The 18,011-nt window shown below is 40.3% G+C and overlaps 1 protein-coding gene across 1 annotated transcript in view; it reads right to left on the bottom strand.

Moving 5' to 3' along the window:
• PIGG (phosphatidylinositol glycan anchor biosynthesis class G (EMM blood group)) overlaps positions 1–17,473 on the bottom strand; it is a 108,417-nt gene extending 90,944 nt beyond the window's left edge. The window contains exons 1-6 of the mRNA XM_086479423.1: positions 17,314–17,473; positions 13,545–13,750; positions 12,227–12,436; positions 10,526–10,714; positions 8,863–9,001; positions 6,219–6,431 (exon numbers count right to left, since the gene is read on the bottom strand). Coding sequence (XP_086335549.1) covers positions 6,219–6,431; positions 8,863–9,001; positions 10,526–10,714; positions 12,227–12,436; positions 13,545–13,750; positions 17,314–17,473 — 1,117 coding nt within the window. The remainder of the gene's footprint in view (positions 1–6,218; positions 6,432–8,862; positions 9,002–10,525; positions 10,715–12,226; positions 12,437–13,544; positions 13,751–17,313) is intronic.
• Between the last annotated feature and the right edge of the window lie 538 nt (positions 17,474–18,011).

Below are 18,011 nucleotides of genomic sequence, written 5' to 3'. Positions count from 1 at the left end.
AGTTCTTTGAACAGTGAATTCCACAGAAATATCCGCTTCCAGTATATTCGAAATAAGTTACATATTCACACCACTGACGAAATCCAGAAATCCAGAAAGGATCATCTAAAATGAGCTTTAATCAAACTGAGATTTGACATGACACTATTTCATTAAACAGAACATTGAAATGAGTTCAAGTTATATTTTGAAATCTAAACAAATCCTCTGCACTTCTTCAGCTCCTGTTCTGCTCCCTTTTCGTGCTTTTTGCCCAGTCTTCCTCTTCATTTCTTTTAGCATTTTTATTTCATTCTCATCTACCTCTTTCCATGCTACTGCCCACCAAACCCATCCTGTCCACATTATGAAAGATGACTGTTTTAGTTAAATCCACATTTATATCTTTGATATATATTAAATGAATGATTTAATGATCCTGCGGAAAGGAATAAAGCACCATGGTTACCAAATTTCCCTTCAGAACTCCAATGATATCATTAGATATGTGTCATATTCAATGGCACATTTGTATGGGGTAAGTATAGAATGACAAGGGTCATAAGCTCTGGGTTGCTGAAGAAGCATTTTGGTAACTGGTGGGTAACATTTGCAAGTCACTCCTGCATGGGATACTCACAAGGCAAGTCCAACTTGAAACAAAATCCAAAGCGAGCTTGCCCAGTTACAGGTTTCCCAAAGCACTGGCAACGGTTTACATGCATAATGTTACACTAGCAACTTCTGCCTCAGCCTTCCTCCAATGTTATCACAAGCAAATGGCTATGCTTCCCAAGCACCTGTTTGATACAACTGCACTTAGTTCCAGTCACAGGCAGCAGTCACTTTACAAAAAATTATAAATATAAGAAAAGAACGGATAATTCAAAAGTGACTTCTCCAGTTTAAATATACAAATCTCCTAGTAACAATCAAATTAATTCAGTCAATATAGGCATCTAATACAAGTTCAGGATTAGTTCCAAATTGAAAAGTGGACACTCATTTTAGTAACAACATCCAACTTGCTCTCATGCGTGACTCTTCATTCCACTGTGAAGTGCCTTTCAAAGAAACAATCTTAGTTCATCATTCAGATGTTCAGAACATGAGGGAAGCATTATTGGATACCTACAGTTGCCTACGTTACACTGAGGTATGAACTTCCTCAGAAACCCAAAGTGTGTTTCTATATACTTCTTTCAGCTTCCTCATTTTTGCCAGCTGCTTTTATTCTCCTTTTCCAGACTTTTTTAGCTGCATGTGTCCATCTTTATCAAAACAAAACCTAACGCCTCACATTAACATATATTAGTAAGTTTCAAAAATTTGTTTTCAAAACAATCAAGCCCTTAGTCCGAGCTTCCAGTTGCTCATTTAAAATTTTATTTACCTGAATATTGGTTTAACCATGAAGATTCCTTTGTACTTCAATAAATCAAAACCCAAGTCTGCGGTTGTGCAAGGATGGACTGTGAATACCAACCAATATGGTTTCAAGCAAAAGCCGTTTATTGAACGTTTGGCTGCATCTTATATACTGTTTTATTTCCGTACATGTGATCATGCATTTTCAGATTGGCTATCTCGCTTTGTCCAGCGGCCCAGCATGCAGTTACCTTACTTATGCGATTGGTTACAAGTTCTATGCGACAGTGTCTGTTAGTACCTACTATTCACCCCTTATTTCCTCTATGTCCATATTAGGTACACTCTCTCTCTGCTAGATAGCCTCCTACACAAGTCCCATGAAATGCTGTACCACTTCTTGGTTTGAAAATGCATGTTTGTATGAACAAACATTGGGGCGGGGCGGGGGGGGGGGGGCGGGGAAGTTACTGAGCTGCCTCCATTCTTGTCCTTATTAACAGATATACTTAAAATACATTTGAAGATGAAGGTATTTCTGTGTACTGTTCTGGTTTGTTCTTAACATTGGAATGGCTGAATCCAGGGAATTCCATGGCTTCTTCATGAAAGAACACGTAGCATTCTGCCTTCCCATCTGACTGGAATTTATCTCAATTGACATCTGACCTCATCTTTTTGCACTAAAAAGGAAACAAACATTGCACCAAAAACTAATGTATACATTATGCTATAATTTACAATGGGTGAGTCTTTTCTTACCATGACTCAGTCATCATTTTCAAGGTACTAAGAGCTGGTCCCTACCTCTGTGCTGCAAATTACAATGGTCTCTGCAGGAATCCCATGTTTTCCCCTTCAGAAATTCTACTCTGATTGAGCTGAAGAGTTGAAAATAATAATTTTTTAAAAAGCAGCAAGGCTTAGGCTATCCCTGTAAGTATTGTTCACTTTAAACTGAAGCTCCAGTCATATATGTTTCTCCTAGCATTCAACTAAAATGTTATGATCCACCAGTTGTACCTAGCAGAGAATCTGCATTGGAAAGCTTGAATCAGCAGCAGCAAATGTGAGTGAGATGTCTAATTGGATTATCTTCTGGAGTTTCTTTCCCTCAAAAAACCTGTCAGCACATCCTGTCTGCCAAATTCAGAAATGGTATGGCCCAAGACTTGGCAGCTGATGACTGTCCAGATGGTCCACAAATAAATACCAAAGACTCAGAGCAGGGTGAGCTAGAGCAGATTACTCGGAACTGTGTTCAGTCAGGTCTTGAATGTCTCTGGGTATGGAGACTCCATAACCTCTCTGGGCAACTTACTCCAGTGTCTGACAACCCTTACATAAAAAAGAAGTTTTCTTTCATTTAAACAAAATTTCCTGTATATTAGTTTATGCCCACTGCCTCTTGTCTATTCATTGGCCACCACCAAGTAGAACCCAGTTCAATCTTCTTTATTCCCTCCCATCACATATTACCTACATTGTTAAGATTCCTGCTGAGTCTTCTCCTATCCAAGCTGAACAGTCCTAGCACTTTCAGCCTCTCCTTCTATGGCAGATGTTTCAATCCCTTCATCACCTTCATGGTCATTTGCTGCACTCAACACCTTATGTTGTCCATGCCTTTCTTGTACCGGGGAGCCCATAACTGAACCCGCGATTCCAGATGCAGTCTCACCAAAGCTGAGAAAAGGGGAAGGATTGACCTGATGATTTCTGTCCTCCTAATGCAGCCTTGGATGCTGTTGGCCTTCCTTCCACAAGGGTGTATCGCTGGCCGATATTCAATCTGGCATCCCCAAGGACCCCTTGTCATTCTCCACCAAGCTGCTCTCCAGCAGTACCCAATCTGCACTGCTGCGTGGGATTATTTCTTCCCAGGTGTAGGATTCGGCATTTCCCTTTGCTGAATCTTAGAAGGCTCCTGTCAGCCCATTTCTCCAGCCTGTCAAGGTGCCTCTGAATGGGAGCAGATCCACCTACTGTATCAACCACTCCTCCCAGTCCTGTATTGCATGCAGACTTGCTAAGGGGGCACTCTGTCCCATCGCCTGGATCATTAATGAAGATTTTAAACAGTATTAGCCTGCGTCAAGCCCTGGGAGTGGCTGATCTCCACGTGGACTTTGTGCTGCTGATCACAACCATGTGAGCCCAGCAGCTGAGACCCTTTTCAGACCACCTCACTGTCCAGTTACCCAGCCTGAAGTGCATCAGGATGGCTGAAGCACCATATGAGGACCATGGATGGTGAACGCAGGGCTTCCTCAAGTTGTCTGAAGACCTACTAATTCTTCCCAATCAGATTGTCTGTAGCAGACACCCATAACAATATTGCCTATGTTGGTCTGTCCACTAATCCTGACACAGAAGTTCTCAACTGTTTCATCATCCATCCCTAGACAGAGCTCCATGCACTGCCACTGTTCCCTCACATAACGGGTAACCCTCCCTCCTCACCTTCCCAACTTACAATCACAGAATCATAGAATGGTTTGGGTTGGAAGGGAAGGTACCTTTGAAGATCCTCTAGTCCTCCCCGCTGGCATGGGCTGGGCCATCTTTTACTAGATCACCACTCATTACTGGTTTCTGCTTGGGCACTGAGCCATTGACTGTACCTCTTTGTACATGGCCATCCAGCCAGTTTCTTACTCACCTAAGAGTCCATTTGTCAAACCTGTACCTCTCTACTACAGCAGTAAGAATGTTTGGGGAGGCCGTATCAAAGGCCTTACAGAAATCTAGGTAGATGGTATCTGTAGCTTTCCTCCTGTACACTGATGCAGTTATGTCATCTTAAAAGGCCACTAGATTGGTCAGACACAATTTGCCCTTGGTGAAGCAATGCTGGCCATCTCTAATCACCTCTCTATCTTCCATGTGTTTTGACACGTCCTCCAGGAGGATCTGTTCCATGATCTTACCAGGCACAGAGCTGAGGCTGATCAGTCAGTAGTTCCCAGGTTCCTCCTTTTTATAATTTTTAAAAGTGGACATCCTTCTTGAAAATTAATCTGATTACTGAATATAATGACTTCTTTGCAAGATAATCCCTTTCGTACAGGAACCATGACAGATATGCATACATGTGTATGGGCCTGTAGTGGGATAGGTGGCATGGCATTTATCATCATCTAGAAGCCACCCAAAATAAAGGGCCACTTATGCATGCTTTTAAACTACAAACAGCATTAGTCATCAAGTTAATGACATTTTCTTTAGTATTTTTAGGGCCTGAAGTATCCACCTCCATCAAATAACACTAAACAAACAGCACACCTCCTTCCCCTGCCAATCTTAATCATGCTAACCAAAGCATTAAGCTACAGCCTTGCACATCTAGGACACTCTAAGAAAAACCAGACCCTCTAAAAAGTTTACAGCAACAGTGAGAATTCATCTTAAGACTGTTCAAAAAGAGCTACCATGACTTGGATCTAGTTTCATGTTACTGAGACTCTCCATTACTGAAAGGAGAGAAGCTCATGATGGATTCTTTGCCCTCCAACCCCCTTCCAGTAGGGCAGCACCTCTAATAACAGTTTGCAGTCATAAGCAAGTAGCATAAAAATTTCTCACATTTACATCCTCAGCAACTTTTATTTCATTTCTCAGGTGAAAGCTAGAAGTTGGAATTAACCTGTTTGACAAAAATAAAATGAAAGTGAATCTATAAACCAGAAGCTGGTAAAAACTTCAGTCTGTTTCACCAGTGCTTACAGAAACACTGTCAGATGGAGCTTTGTGTTAGAATTTTCAGTAACACAGCCATATCCCGAACTCCACCAACAGGGCCAGTTTCCTCACTTGACACAAATGAGTTAAGTGAGGAAATCTGTGCAGAAAAATATATCAGAATAGACCAAGCATGGGTCCTGTTATTGACATGTTGTTACCATAAGTAGCATTTGTTTTGTTAAGACTACTGGACAGGGTTTAATTATGATTATAAGCCACGATGTTGAAAGATAATTAATTCTTGACCTATAATGATCATCTTGCTAAACTTTACGTTGCTATTCACTTTAATTATTCATAGCTGTAGCACAGCTCTGCATTCTCATCTAGTTATTTTAATGATTCAACGGATTACAAATCAAGTGACAAGGACCTGAAGCTTCACAGTCACTTTAAGACAACAATATCTTCTAATGCCCACGGTAAAATATTCTCCTTCATCCTTTGACTCAATTTTTTTTCACATAATTATCGTATTAAGTTGCTTACTCATATTGCAGTTTGTATTGTGCTTCCTAATGAAATACTGCATTTTGCTAGGTTTGGTTTATTTTTTCCACTTGTTTTTTATTCTTTCCTCCAAATACACACATACACACATATATGCACACATACGTGTATTTTCAATAAGCAACTTTGCAATTCTCTAGGTTCTCATTTCAAGTAAATTCATACACATAATGAAACAAAAAGATAACTTACCCTAAATTATTTCCCAGCTTTACTTGAAGTATCTTTTTATTTAAACTAGAAAATTCATGCCATTGTGCTAGTCCTCCAAATAGCTCAGAATCAGTGCCCTATGTAGGACACCGCACAAATAGCAGATATGAAACCACTGAGATTTAACCACACTGGCAGTTTTACTTTAATATCACCTTTTCATCACTATTTCTGCTCTTTTGCCTACTAGGAGTAGTACCAATCATTGAAAAAACTTTAATCAGAGGCAGTGTGCCACTGTAGGTTACACTAAAGACTGAAATCAGCATCATTTCTCTGAACACTGCTCTCAACTGAATGGCTAATTTGCAGTGCCATGCTATACTCTTGAACCTAAAAGCCCAAAACGTGTTATAAACAACCTCCTTTTGTATATGCAACTTTTTTTTTTTTAGCTGATTTACCTTTTTCATATGCAGGTGTATTCTCTTGCAGCAGTCTGCTAAGCTGGAACCCATTCAGGTGCACAAAGCGTAGTTGTTCTCTCATTGTCTTACCTCCCACAACTGGCAATATAAGGTTCCCAACACTGTTTCTTGAAATTGGTAGACCAAGACCTACTGCCAGTGTGCTAGCTAAATCAGTTTGTTGTACAAGTTCAGGTTGGGTTAGAGGACCTAGAATCAACAAAATTGGGGGGAGGCGGGGGGGGGAAGAGAGAGAGAGGAAAAAAAGTATTTCAGAACAGGCACATTCTGTTTCTCCAGAGGCAGCTGGCATCTTGTTAGTTTCACAATTTTTTCATTGGTGTTAGATCAGCTATTTCAAGTGATCTACAAAGAGCCGAGTGATCTTTTTTAGCTCCTGTCTTCTGCAGTTGTAACACCAAAATTTATTCAATTCTCAGCAAATATCATTCTTCAACGCTAGCAACTACTGTAATCACAACATGAATGTTATACAAGTACAAGTAAGAAAAGAGGTGGTTCACCTTAATATCAAGTTGCAGCCTACATCCTAAGAGGGTTTGATAACTTTTACATTAGAAAGAACAGTAGACTAATTTAATGTATGGACAAAGAATGAGAATTTAAAATAACGCTGACAGCATTCCAGTTTCTCAATATAATGAAAACAGCTCAAGATTTATTTAATAGCAGGTTGCTAGGCACACAGAACTAGAGGTCAGGCAAAGATAGCTCCATGCAGGCAAATCCAGTGATTTTTAAAGGGTTCTGTGCAGGATCCCATTATCTTCCTCCAGTTATCAGTATTAGCCTTCAGTCCCACAGATATCTACACACATGAATGATTTCACTAACATAAGTAATCCTCTGTTTAAGATTGTCTCGTCAATTGTTTCTAATATGCTTTACTAGTTACATAACAGTGTTTTTCTACCATGCTTCTACTTCGTTTTCTTTGTAACTCCAGGCATTGAGTGTTTTGACTTAAGTACAATACAGAAAGAATTATATACAGTCTTTATCACTCTCAAGGCTCCTTTTAAGAACATCAGAACTTCTCTCATTTCTCATCTAGCTCTGATTAATCCTATACTTGCAGACAATGCCATCTATAATCCCTAAAGCTTCTTTGCACAAGTGTCTGTATGTCAGCAGTTTTCAGATTTCACCTTTAAAGGCAAGTTCTTAACTGGTCAAAAAAAGCCAAATTACTAAATGCATTTAGCCAATCATGGGTGACATATCTCTTTAGAAGGCTACACAAGTAATATTCTGACAGCATACTAAATGCAAAAGCCCACAGGATTACTATTTCGAGGACTACCAAATTAACCACAGTACATTTTGTTTATAGTAGTATTATAAGCAGCAGTCACTAAAATTCTGATTGCTGTAGCAATGTGAATCAAGCTGCTGAATATTTACATGAGCATCATTAGAAATCACAAACTCGATCCCAAAAGACAGGTGAACATATATATTTCACTGTATTGTAAAAAATGCACATTCAGTTTAAACCTAACAGAAACTAATTCCAATGAACAAGAGATTGCATTTACAGAGTCTACACCCATGCGGCCTCGTTGTCAACACATACCGGTGAAATTTATAAAGCAAAAACTTACCTTAGAGCTTTGGTCAGCTCTTGACTTTGTTTTGTTTTTATATCTGAAAAGAGTTCAATGACTCCTCAAAGCAATGTTGCAGCTGGATAACAGCGTTATAAATGACAGACAGACAAATGTATTTCCACTGTGCTGCAGGAACCTTCAGCAAGATAAACAAGGCAAGGTTCTGCAAACAGGCTTTAAAAGCAAGGAAATTAGATGGAAATGAGCAAAAGGCAGAATGAAAGGCAGAGGGAAGTATTATTTTGAAGAAAACGTTCACTCCTGGTATAACTACATTTTACTGATTCACTCAGTCAAGGAGTTTAAGCAAGACTCTACAAATTAGACTAAATGATCTCTACCACACCATTCCCTTCTTGCCTCTTACCTTAAGCTATATTATACAAGTAGAAAATGAGTTTCAGAAACAGATAAACTCACACTAATGATTTAAAATTAACTGCCTGGCCAATACAGTAAATACACTCATGCTCCGTATTCCCTTAACACTTAGCAATAAATAGTCATGTTTTCACTGCTGTCATCTCTCACCCTTTCACAAGAGCAATTCTTCCTCTTTCTTGTTACTCTCAGCATGAAAAATTGTCATTCATTCCTCTATCATGGCTGTCTGAGGGAAGAATGGAGGCCAGGAAAATATTCTGCCCACAAAAGACAAAATTTAAAACTCACTTCAAATAAGATTTTACTTCTAAACCTATCCGTTTACCAGTATCCCAGGATCCTGACAACAGATCTCATTAGCTATTAACACTCAAGTAGGACAGTGCTGCAAAAGGTTACCATCTGAGAAATAACCAATTCTCTCAGTAGTTACAAAGTTTAAGTCGTGGTTTCATCATGATACAGCTGCAAACTCTGGCTAAAACCAGAATTTTAGGTCACACAGAATGGGCCTTGCCAGATATCTGTAGAACAAACCAAAGCACTTTTCAGGAAGAAGTCTAGAGCTAATGTAAATTAGAGATGGCAATGTGTTCTAGAAAAGGTCAAGCTTCTTTGATCCTTACCACTTCTCTTTTCAAAAGCAGAGCTGATGAACAGTAGTGGTGTGTGCACCTCTCCTTCTGAAGAACCACCATGACTACCTGTTTCAGACATCCCATGATCCCCACAAACAACTAGCAAATTGGGCAGAGAAGTTTCTTCCTGCAAGTCACAGAAACACATTTAAGTTACTGTGCAAACAAGATGCCTATATATAATGCTTCACTATCTTTATCATTTTCACACATGAATATTTCTCGAAATAAATTTCATTTTTTAAATTGGCTCACAACACTGGGGCAGATTACAAGAGATGTCTGCCACTAAGTGTTATGCAGTAATATTCATTTTTAACAGTTAAGGCACACATACGTACCTAGCACACTTGTCAGTATGTTACAAAAAACACACAAAAGCCTTAAAAAACCCCTCATCCATGGAATCACAAGAAATTGACTGAAGGATTAAATAAAGGTCATCATACTGTGGGAAGAAAATCAGGAGTCCAGAAGCAGCAGCATTAACAGAGAAGTATTCTCCCCGTCATTTTTTGAGCTTCACTGAGTTTTTAATATAATCTAAATGCTAAATTATTAATATGGTATAAATATTAATATAATAGAAATTTAATATAAAAATATAATCTTATTTCTAATAGTCTCTAGTCTCTCAAGTGCTTTTGGGGTAGAAAACTGACATGATTGATGTCAAATGACGTTTATTTTTCTGAAGAAAGAGAAACAGAAGCATCACTGAGGCCTGTCCAACAATTTTGAGCTAACAAATCAAAGATTGCAGAAAATAAATATTGTCATTCTGTAACAGAGCAGATTTTTGTTATCTCTAGTTATTACCAGTACTTGTTGATTCCAAAAGTGAAGTGCTTTTATTATTTCTGCATTATAAAACTGATATAAAGGCTTGCATGTAGTTCGCAAAAGCAAAACATACTAACAAACTGCAGCAAAACCACTGCAACATTCATGAGATTATAACTTCACGAGCAGGATTTAACCTCTCTTTTCATACAATAGTATCCATTTGTCTAAAAATACTATTGAAATTTTATGAGCAGCTATTCTGAATTGCAGCTGCCAAAAACAAACCAGAAAAAAGCTTCAGGCCACCCGGAATTGGGACTTAGTATTTCAACATCCAGACTATTTAGATAAGTGGCATCCTATATTTCCAAGTCTGAAACCAGATCCAGAGTTGGTAATTTACATGCTACATTTAGCATAAATAAAATGCTGTTTACAACCACCATTTCCATTTCAATCTTTTAAATATCTAAGAATTAGGTATGCCTTCACAATTATATAAATCAGAGCCACTAGCTATACATGCCTATTATTCCTCCTGCTGAATTTCATTACTAGAAAGCACACCAACCACCATTTGAATTCATAAGTCATAACAGATTTTTGGCATGCATTCCTCTCCTCTTCCCGCACACCAGTGGGGTGTTATTTTCCACAGCTGTTAAGAAGGGACTGTTAACAGATGTCAATAAGGTCAGCCAGTAAATCCTTAAAAACGTTACACTATACCATTCACTGGGGAATGACCAGGGAAGAAAAAGATCAGAAGAATACCAGCTTTGGTCTAGGAATAAACAAGCTATCACCCACATTTTAAAGTTAGTCCACAACTAACAGACATTCATCCAAGAAAGAGCTATATTACCTTTGAAAGAAGAGAAATATGAATCTTCTTCAGGATGTTATCCATTTCACGAAGTTTTGGCCCCACTAACGGGCTGTTTGGCCCAGTCATATGTCCAATATGGTCCAACCCCAGGTAATGCAGTATTAGGAGATCCCAGTCTTCTCTCTTTAACACACTATCCAAATGCCTGGTAACATTATCATCAACCTCAGAAATAAAAGGAAAACAATTAAAAGGTAAAAATAATTTCTTTCTTGTAAAAAGCATAGAAAAATTAGATCACACTACCCATGAAAACTTTGTAGGACCTAATGAGAATTACAGTCACTCACAATGTCAACATGAAAAAGAAAAAAAAAAAAGCCAAGGAAAAAACCCAGATTGATTAGTTCAATGCCAGGCAGTCAAAAAACTATGTCTTAGAAAAGATTCTTCACTCCATTTCACTTTTTTCTGGTTATGAGGCATTAGACTACATATAAACAGAAAAAACAGGTTGCCATGCTTCCACAGACGCCTTTTAAAACTGTTTCAAGAAATTTTCCATCACTTCCATCCTTCACACTGACTTATCACTTCAGTGAGTTAGGAGCAGGCACCGGGAAAAAACTCTTCGGTGCCTGAAAGCACAGGGGGAAAAAAAACCCACTTCTGCTCTTTCACTCAATGTTTGCTACTGTGCAAACAAAAAAATATTGTACTTGCTGTAAGAAAAAGAACTGACACAGCAAGAAAGAATTATTTGAGAAGTGCTATTTGGAGCCTAACTCATATTCTGCTTAAGTTGACAGCTTATTTTAGTTGCATATATTTCTCCCTGGATATTAAAAATCCTTAAAAAATTTCACATGCAACATTGCTTTGTTGACTCTGAGTATAACTACCTAAAAAACTATAAAAAGATTTCTTTTTAACCGACTATATTCAGAAAGCATAAAGACTGCATAAAGAGCTTGAGAAACACATAATCACAGACCCAGCAGCATGTTTACATTTTTCCACTCCATGTTGAAGTTTCTGCATGTCTTACTAGAGTAATCAACTAAAAGTGTCTTCCAGTTCATATGATAGACCTATCTAACTTCCCTAAATATAATACTTGGGGCAGTAGCAGCAGGTCAATGGCCTGAGGTTTTACAAATCATAAAGGTTCAAAATACAAACTAAAATTGCCGAACCATTTACTTCTAGTGTGCCCAGAACAAGAATTTTCACAATTTGTTTCATTTACTTTCTATGCTGGTCCTTCAATAACATACTGAAACATTACTCATTGCAACTACAAAAGCAATACAATACTACAGAAAGTCTGCCCCTAAGAGACCAAGATTACATATTAATGGGCCTTTTAAAGATGGCACATACTAATATAACTGTGATAGCAAACTGGAAACACAGATAGTGGAATTTTTAAACAAAGCAAGTGGTTCTAACTTCCTACCACAGCAAGCTTTGTGAGAATATCATACGTTTAGGAAAGTACACAGTAACACACTGTTTGTTACTGTATCATCCACACACTGCCCATAGCATACGCATGAGGGACTGAAATGCTTAGCTCCACATTGCCAATACCAAAACCACATAAAAATCCAATTTCTATTTAATTGCCAGGTTCATATTTCAGAACAAGGGTAGTTTTACTCATTCACTCTCAGAAGTTGTCACTGTGTGTTTGTACTCACATTATTTAATTTGGAATTATACAAAGCCTCTTACCTCTGTAAAGTCTGACACAAAAAAGGACGTTGTTCCATCATATTCCACAAAATGCTTTGGAAACAATTTAACCCAAGTATCATCACCATAAAAGATTATTCTTTTCCCAGCTGTTTTTGCCTGCCATATCAGATTGTCATCCAACAGAGCTGGAGAATTGAGATTCACAATAACATCAATGAAGCCAGGTATGCTACCTGTCATCAAAGCCTACATAAAATAAGAGAGAAAAAGAGACATATTAACAGAAACTAGAAGGTTTCCATTACTCAGAAGATAGTGTAACAGTAAGCAACGATGCATAGGGCAGAGAAATTATACTCCCAATAAAGAAACATAATAAAGTTTCAATAAAAAACACACATGAGCTGCTATGCCACATCACATCACCTGCCATGACACAGCGCTACTGATGTCAGAGGTAATGACTGCTTTACAGAAAGGTAAAAATATTATTTGCTTAAACACTTTGATGCCAGTTGAAATCTGCTCCACTTACTGGTCATTAAACCACCAAAAAGACAGTTTAGAAGGCCCAAGTAAACTGACTTAACACAACAAGAACAATGGTAGCACATTCAAAACAGTAATCAAGAATCTTCTGGAAAATGCAATGAAGTCCACCCATCAAGAGATACCAGACCATTTTCCCCTCACTCTCTCACTAGCCTTCCAGCTGACCTACAAATTCTCACTCCCTCAGCTTCTTCAATGCAAGAAATGTCACTCGGCTCCATCACTGAGAAGCCTGGATGGTCAACTATTTTGATGCCACAGCCACAATTCATCCTCTAGTTACCTAGAACTTGGCACAATTTTCTTTTTACTCTCTGCAAAAACACCCCTATGATAAAACAAATTTACACTAAACTGGGTTTCCAAGAACACAGAAAAATACCAACAAAAACAACTGGAAAATTTGATGACTGCCTTCCCACAATTACAAATAAAAAGATGTCTATCATTTAAGCCTGCACTTAACTGCCCTTAATTGATTCTCACAGACCCTCCCACCACAGAGCTACCAAATAAAGGAACAAAAAAGGCAAAGTGACTTAAGGTGAAGCTGCCACTTTTTCCTCTTACTCGGCCTCTCCTTTCCTTTGATCCCTGATCTGACCTTTCCTGCAGAAAGCACCTCTGGGCCATGGCAAATCAGGACTCTTATCACATGCACTACTACAGCAAAGTGAATTTCAGCCACAAATTGCGGTAACACAGCAAATCCACCCTTTATGCCAACTCCAAGCATGTGAAACAACCCAGCCTTCAAAACTGTCTCAAATTAAACAACCCTGAGTGGAAAAAAACCACGTACCTTAATTCGAGGCATAGTCACAGTGGGTGGCTTCACTTCAGCAATGAAACTATGGGATGTTCCTTTTTCAACAACTTGTGTAGTGTACGGCATGAACTGTTTACCTTTGGATCCAAACACAAAGTCATCTCGCAAAGCATCTATCAGCACAATAACAACTTTTTTGAAAACCGGTGGTGGAATTTTGGTCCAGTTAGAAACCATTCCTAAACAACAAGAAAAATGGGTATACAAAAGTCATCAAAAAATTTTAACAATGGCTAGACAGAAGTTGAAGGACAACTTCAACACAGAAATTAATGCTTCCCACTTCTTTATTAACTTTACACTCAGAAGCGAGAAGTTGCAAACAATAGCAAACGTGAGCTCAAAGGAAGCCGAGTTTTCAGGCCATCCAGCACAGGAATGCCACAACAACAACAGCAAACAACTCAATATTGCATCTAGGAAGGAAAATAAAATGTGAACGGAATGCACGATGTCAAATTGGGAGACCTAAGGAAAAGCTACAAAATAGAGAATGTTCAAAGGAATATGAAGGGATATCTACTACCTTCTCTTTGGTTAATTTAGTAAAGCTGAACTACATATATCCGACAGACAACTTTTGTTAGAAAATATGAAGCATTCACCCTGTGCTAATTACCCAGTTTTGCACATCAGAATGTCTTTCAAGCAATGCCTCTCAATCAAATCCCACCACAGGAGAACAGGAAAATTACAAAGAAATACAGTTTCACTGAAATTTTAATGGAAAAGATTGGTGCACACTTGCACCCTTCAAGGCAGAATGCTGTACGCCAGGACGGTGTAAAAGCCAAAGACTGAGCCAAAATCTAATTCCAGAATCCCCTGAACATGCTATGTGGGCAGGCAGAGCAAAATACTGCTGTGCATCAGGGAGCGAGCAGTGTCACGCCTTTAAGCCCACCTCCTTCTCTTGTATGGACTTAATGCTGGCTGCAGCAACTCTTCATTCGCATTGAGCTTGGTCCACGTGGTGACATTTAGCTTCTACAGCAGCAGTTTATGGCCCAACCTCTACAGGTCCCAGATCTTTACCAGGAAAAAACACAGAAGGACAAAATGAAAGCAGAATGGATCCTACCCACAAATCTCTACTCAGTCAAGATTGTGGTGAATCAACTTCTCTGTACCTGCATTACATAAAGTTAGAGTTTTTACACTCCTTTAAAGTAAAACATGTTTCTTAATCAGTGGTTGATAATTTGGAAAGGTCCCAGATAAGGCTGTGTCTAACAAGAGAACCTCAAAAAACAACCTTAGAAACTATCTTGGGTACACAGATAAGTTTCAATAAATTGACATTCACAGTCTTGTTACTGCTAGTGATGTTTCCTGATAAGGAAATTTGGGAGGGGGCACAGCAAGGGGAAGAAGAAAATCTCAATAACAACAAAAAGCTAACTGCCAGCCACCTTGATAAAAATGATAATGTTGTTTTTCCAGGACTTGAATTATCAATTTAGCAGGCACGCTTTGGCTCTCAATGAAAAATAAGGAAGCACAACGGGATGTACAGTACTGTTAATTAAGTCTTTCTCATAATTTACTCCTATCCACTTGCTTAAAGAAATAAAACTTGCTGGACACCAAAAATGTTCAGATCACATACACATACACCCAACTCCCTCCTACAGTGTTACTCATCAGTAAGTCAAAGTATCGAGAAGTGCAAAGCAATTAAGTTGATTACAAGCCAGCTGAAAGTATTTATTACAAGATAGCTAAAGCAACACATTGTGCAATTCTTGGCATGTGGCATGCTTATTTATCCCTGTGATGGTTATTCAGAAAATGGTTACTTTAAATGAAGCTGAACTTCTGTAAGCAGTGAAGAAAACCATAGGTTCTACCAAAAACTTAACCACAATGACATGCTGCAAGGACTGACTACTATACAGTCATCCCACAGGCAAGACAGCATGGATTCAATGGCAGTAAGGGCTCACAAAATGAAACATTCAGAAAATACAGAAGTACTGAAGAAATATTCTTTTCTGAACGGATCTAAAGTAGCCTGAAAGCCTTCTGTATCATGGTTTAGTAAGAAAGCCCCTGCCTTTAGAGCTTATCATCCAGACCAAGAAATCACTGCAAGCAAATTGTAGCCCAAAAACCGGAGAAAGGAAGTATTCTTCCACTGTCCGCTTTTGCCTGCCTATACCTAGGATTACTAGTGACATGCCTAAACTTAAACTGTTTGTAGAGCCCTGTGGTACACATGTACACTCTTCAACTCCAACCACTTTTCAAAAACCAATTGTCTGACACTTTCTTTCTATCCAAACACTCCCCTCCATGTTCATCTTCTAATAATCACATGTGAATGCAACATGTCACTGACAGCAGCCTATCAAACATCTCTGACAGACTTGGAAATCTCCAGCTAAAAAGAAACCTGCCATTTGGCAGCATCCACTCAGGTCTGTTACTGGATTAGATTCTTTCAGTGTTCCTGCTCTGATACCAGCACAGCACGCTTTAAATTACACAACTTTCTCTTCCCTTCACTGTTTCTTGCAATTTAAGTAAGCCTGTCCCAACAGGCATAATGTCATATTATTCTTAATTCTTCTAAAGTATAAGCAGCTAAAGACCCAACGTGGCAGTTACAGTCCTGTTCCCAAGCAAGAACTTTATATGAGCAAAACACTACCCAATTCAGCTGTCCACTGAGCCTGGACTTGCAGCACCCCACAAGCTTCAAACACTGATGAAGAACAATCCTTCAAGTGCACATTCCTTTTCTTCACATTATTTTAATAAAACTTGTGACTGGACATATAAAACAGCTATGTTTCAGCAGACCCTCTACCAACTCTTCATTAAAAAGATGCTTGAAAACTTTGGTTTCACACTTTCAGATAAGGAGTACAGCAGGACCTGTGAAGACAGTGATTTCGGAGAAACAGTAATGGACAGTAGTATTGTGCATTTTGCAATCTGACCAGACTGTGAAGGAAACTCGTATTACTACAGTTGCTTTCCTCACTACTGAAGCATTAAAGTATCATTAAATTGGCATTAAGACACTCACAAACCACAGTGAGCACCAGGCAACGATTCTCAAGCACAACACAACCAGTAGGTTAACAGAGCATCAATGTGAAGCATTATAACTGAAATAGCATTATTTAATGTGAACAACTTACCACTAAAGAGCATCAAAGATAACTTACCATGAAAGATGGTAAGTTACAGCATCAAAGATAACTTACCATTAAACTGCATCAAAGATAACAAAAGGGGAATAAAACGACAGAAAAGCACACCCTCCAAAAACGTCACAGCTGATGCTTAAGGCTCTTTGCGACTGTGAGCAGATACTGCTGGCAGCGATCGGTAACTACTTGTAAAATTAGTCAAGTTCTGAACTACTCCGGACAAAGGCCTGGAAACACGATGGCGCTAAGGCAAGCTATCCTGCAGCGCCGAGGGGCCTCACGGCACTGGGCTCTCACCGGCTGCTCCTACCTCTGCCATCTCACAACCCAAGAGACCCAACACAAACCGACGGCGGCAAACGCAACGGTGAGTGGCAAGACACTCAGCCCCGCCGGGGCTCCGCCGCTCCGTGCCTCACCCCGCCGGGCTCTGGCCAAAGAGCGGGGCACAGCCAGTGCCAGCCAGGCCAGGCCGGGGAGTTACTGCGGCAGCACTTGCCCGGGGCTGCCCTGGTGACCAGGAGCCGCGGGGGAGAGGGGTTGCCTCAGCGACCAGGATAGGGGCGGGCTGCCCGGGTTACCTGGGCCCGGCGGCGCCGGTTCGGCGGGAGGGTCCCCGCGGGCCTCTCTGCGGGGCAGGGACCTGACGGGCACCGGGAAGAAGCCGCGGAGGAACAGCGCGAGCCCCAGGGCCTCCACCAGGAGGCAGGAGGAAGCGAAGACACCCGAGCGCAGCCGCATCCTCCTCATCCAGCAGCACCAAACTCCGCCGGCCCTCCCGGGCTGCACCTACGGCGGGCTGCACCTACAGCGCTCCGCCCCTCTCCCCGCCCCTTCCCCCGCAGCCAACCAACCAGCGGCCATCGTGCCCTACTATTGGCCAGCGGCCAGCCAACCCCTCTGCGAGAGGTGTGACACCGAACCGGAAGTAGACCCCTGCACTCGCACCAATGAGGAGCCGGCGTGGGGCCGCTAAGCGTCTCAGAAGTCCTGCTCCGTGGCAGCGCGCAGTCCGACTCGGCCGGAGCCCCAGGCTTAGTCCCGGCGGCGGGAGAGCCGCTGGAGCCGGCGGTGAAAGGCCGTAGTGTTAAGGGCTGGTGTCAGCGGGCTGCGTCGGGCCAGCGGCTGGCAGCGTGGTGGAGTCATGACAGGGAGATTTTGTGTAAAATTACAATAAAGGATGCATGGCAGGTGAGGAAGGAAATTGGAGTCACTGACTGTTGCAGGTGTTTAGGAAGCAGAAGCTTTCACCCCTACACCCCGGCCTTTTAGTAATACT

The sequence above is a fragment of the Leptosomus discolor genome, chromosome Z, assembly GCF_034619465.1.
Source record: "Leptosomus discolor isolate bLepDis1 chromosome Z, bLepDis1.hap2, whole genome shotgun sequence".
Classification (NCBI taxonomy): domain Eukaryota; kingdom Metazoa; phylum Chordata; class Aves; order Leptosomiformes; family Leptosomidae; genus Leptosomus; species Leptosomus discolor.
Note: the sequence above shows the minus strand (reverse complement) of the source record. Positions and strands in the feature narration are given on the sequence as shown.